At 42.0% G+C, this 4,230-nt stretch overlaps 1 protein-coding gene across 1 annotated transcript in view; it reads left to right on the forward strand.

Moving 5' to 3' along the window:
* Positions 1 to 4,058: 4,058 nt before the first annotated feature.
* Positions 4,059 to 4,230, forward strand: part of LOC107265722 — a gene marked incomplete in the record, with an annotated part of 1,926 nt that continues 1,754 nt past the window's right edge. The window contains 1 exon segment of the mRNA XM_025082966.1: positions 4,059 to 4,158. Coding sequence (XP_024938734.1) covers position 4,158 — 1 coding nt within the window.

A 4,230-nucleotide genomic window follows, 5' to 3' on the forward strand; every position in this document is an offset into this window, starting at 1 on the left:
TAGATTAAAAATTTTGAACGAGGTCTTATCTCCCGATTACCTCTGTCTTATAGATGCATCCGGACAACCCGTTGTGCCGAGTCATGAGGTATACCAAAAAATTAGCGACAATCTTAGCAACGATGAGTATAAAATCAGCCCTAAGCACATACATATATACAAATTTAAAAAACAATCGATATGAGACTTGGCACACAATTCTCGCGTTTCATGAAATCGAAGTTCGTGACGATTCGAAGTTGGACGACTCGGAATTGGATGCAAAACGGAAAGATTCAAAATTGAAAGATGAAATCTCATTCAGTTTGAATATTCCCTACAAGACTTGGGTCATTATGACTCCAGCAGAACTACGACATAAGGACAGAGTACTATCCGAACGGAATTACACTGTTCTTTCTCGTAAAGTCTGGACAGATACATTATATGAACTTATTTCGGATCAGACTGATCTACCGTGTACATTTTCTTTCCGACGGTGTAAAATGACGGAATCTGGAATATTCCTGAAAGTTTTTGGAACTTGTGGAGAATGCGGCAGCTCTTTTTCGGGAATGATTGCCAATAAGCCTCCACCGAGACGTGACGTCACAATGGACTGTGTCGTAGAAAATTTTGATGACTCTGTCTTGCATCGCAAAAAACGTCAACTTAAAGGCCAAAGGAGAATTAAGATTTCTAAACAAATGGTAGACAGTAATATTCTGTCTTGTATCTGGCGAAGAAAAGAAGCGGACAAGTTGATGGAGTTCGGAGGGCCCGAACCCGCACATTTGCCGAAGACCTCGGTCTTGAGAAAAACAAAACAGGAACCAGAGGATATTCAGTTTGGCGTAAAAGGAAAAGATCCCATGGACAGTCTAAGAAACTTTAAATACGGAAGACATGCTGGTTCAATTCATTCTATTGGTCTGGATCCTGTTTATGTTCATTACTGGACGCTACATCAAGTAGCTATTTATTTAGAAAACTTTGAATATATCTCTAGATGCCACCGGTTCATTGATTCGAAAATTAAAGATGACAACAGATGAACTTTGTCCTCATATTTATATTTACCACATCGTCACTGAAACCGCGGAATCGAAAGTACCGGTTTTCCAGATGTTGAGCGCTTCTCAAAACACCAATTCTATATGCTTCTGGCTGAATGAAATCATAAGAATTGGTAGTAAACACAGATCAAACTTTCCATTACCGAAGCAAGTCGTTTGCGATTTCGACAAAGCATCGATGGGTCCGCTAGCGAGAGTGTTTGGGCAATGTCGAGATTTAAAAGATTATCTATCGTGATGCTTCAACTGCATTACAAGAGTATCGGATCAATTGTCCTCATGTCTTCTGCGATTGGATGTATCTCATTATGTCCACATGATTTGTCGTTGGGACGTACAATCAAAAATCCATCCTCTCGCGCGTACATTGTATATAATGGTAATGTCCTATCTCACTAAAGTCACAGATTTCGACGAATACAAAGATATTGTAAAATCCGTTATCATACTTTGCAACAGCGAAGAGTATGGCGACAACATCGATGGCTTTTCCTGTTTGGCTCAAGAAGCATTCCAACGATTACGTCGCATCGCTAAAGGTGATCCGAACCCAACAGTATCTCTAGTAATGGATCACATTCAAGCATCGAAGGCAGAAAGACCTCAAGCCGCTAAAACAGAAGATGAAATCGACAACGACGTAAATAACCAAGACGATATCCCTCAAACAGTACTTGAATGGGCAGTTATCTTTTTCGAAGAGTGCGAGGAAGCGGCTAAAAAGGGGGGACAGTCGGAGCGTAAAGGTGAGGATGTAAATCCTTATTATGCGCCGGCTATTGGGCAAAAGATTAAGTCGTTACTGCATTATTTCCCACTCTACACCCGAATTATGCCATCGATCTTTGGATTTGGCAATCCAACTGCTACTTCATCTATTTAACGATTTAAAGAATCGGCTGTTTCATGCCAAATCTGGCCCAGTACGAATCGATAAATTTGTCAACAGTCACTTGTTGTCGTTTTCGGGGCGTATGAAGCTTGCCAAGACCGAAGTATATGTCTCCAGTGATATGAGCAACTCAAAGTCGGCGAATCTCGATAAAGAAGAAGCGACGGAAGTGCATAATACACAGCTAAAAATGGTTGGTAAAACAGGGCAAGCAATGGCGGAAAAAACACAACCGGTAGAGATTAAAAAACGAGGAGCAGAAAACGCAGTTAAATTTGACACAAAAAAGACGTTGAGGTTTTGATTTATGATGTCGAAGCTGAATCGAATCCATCTGATCGCAGATTATTAAGCCTTCTAAACGGTGCATCGCCGAGCACCATTGCAGCGGAGGAACGTAGGGAATGGTTAGAGCTATCAGACGTTGAATCGGTTAGAATGGTAATGCCTGCAGTGACTATAAAAGATTCTTACTCCGATAGTGACGATGAGTTACCTAAAGAAGAATTGCATGAATTAAGACTCGAACATAATTGGCGTAATAAAAATGAACCGCCTGAGCCAACAAAGAGACGAAAACGGACTTATCTGGATCCGCATCCTGAGTTACGTGTGGCAACGTTTAGCAAAAGGCGAAAAGTGGCGATGAGCCTACTTTCGAATGGCAATCTGTGTCCCTCGTTTACGGAGAAAAGGAAAAGATTTATCGTGATGAACACATGTGGTTTCGATAGTATTCAGCAGTTATTAGTCGCTGCATGTATTCATGATACATTCAATGAGGTAGTTCAAACTGCTTCTTCCAAGGTGTTCCAGTTCACCAAAGCTTTTACAGCTAAGGGACCAAGCCCGCCAATTTACAAGGAACGAGCGCGTCTTCTGATCGAAGCTTCATGCTTTGTTGAAGAAAAAATACACGGTATAGTTACCATTAACGCGCTGTCGAACATATGCAACTTGTGCAAATGGATATTCAAGGAGGAGCCAAGTTTCAAAACGCGCAAGGAATGTTTAACTTGCGAAAACAGTACTAGCAAAAGTATAATGCTAGTTCAACTAGATTTTAAAACAATTCAGGCTCACGGGTACGGCAAACTAGAAGATGCGATCAAGCATGGGGAAGATATGGGTTCGGAAAAAGACTGTCCAATATGTAATGCGAAATTGCGCACAACAATTAATTACCGTCCTCATTTGTTTATAGAATGCATTGGAAGCTGTGATAGCGCATATGAACTGAAATCTTTCCCAATAAATATTAACTTGAACGAATCAGTGTACAACTTGGCAGGCATCGTTCATTTCCGTCCAGGCAGTACAGTAACGGGAGAAGGGCACTACTCTGCCTATGCTAAATATGGAGATAACTGGGAGCATTTCGATGACTTGTGTACCAAGTCTAAATGTGTATCCGAGGGCGAAAAAATGAATCCAGTTTTCTGCGTTTATGTCGCGACGCAACAAGTCGAAGCAGTCCGTCAGGTTACCTGTAACGAACTTTGACAAAATCGTGCGAGTAAAGGAGAAGAAGGAGGTCAAGCGACACGGCGAATTACTGCCAGACAGTATACGAGCAGTGTTTTGCGAACCATCCAATTGCGGCCAATCGAACGCACTGCTCGCTCTCATAACTCATCCGAACGGATTAAGATTCAAAAATGTTTACGTATACTCAAAATCGCTTAATCAGCCAAAGTACAAGTTTTTAGAACGTTTACTCGCATCCGTGGACGGCGTCGAGTACTTTCCCTTTACGGAACACGAACAAGTGCTGCTACCGAACGAGGCACGTCGAAACTCGATAATTATTTACGACGACATTGCCTGCGAGAAGCAAGATAACATTAGAGCCTTCTTCAGCATGGGACGGCACAGGGACGTTGACTGTTTCTATCTCTGTCAAACGTACGCTCGCATTCCCAAACATCTGGTACGGGATAATGCTAATCTGCTGGTGCTCTTTAAGCAGGATGAAATGAATCTTAAGCATGTTTACGATGACCTTGTAAACACTGATATAACTTACGCACGGTTTAAAGACCTGTGTTCGGCATGCTGGAACGGTGATAAGTATGGGTTTCTCGTGATCGACAAGGACAGCGACCTCGACGGAGGTAGATACAGAAAAGGATTCGATTGCTTCGTGAGCATAAATGAGTGATCATTGAAAAAAGTGAATGCAGTAACGTTTTGGATTCGGCAGCGAAAACACGCAACGCGGAAAACTTCGGGAGCAAAAAGACGTTTTACGCCAAATCGCTAAAGCCAGCGATGCGATTCGCA

The sequence above is a fragment of the Cephus cinctus genome, unplaced genomic scaffold (genome assembly GCF_000341935.2).
Source record: "Cephus cinctus unplaced genomic scaffold, Ccin1 Ccin1_scaffold0234, whole genome shotgun sequence".
Classification (NCBI taxonomy): domain Eukaryota; kingdom Metazoa; phylum Arthropoda; class Insecta; order Hymenoptera; family Cephidae; genus Cephus; species Cephus cinctus.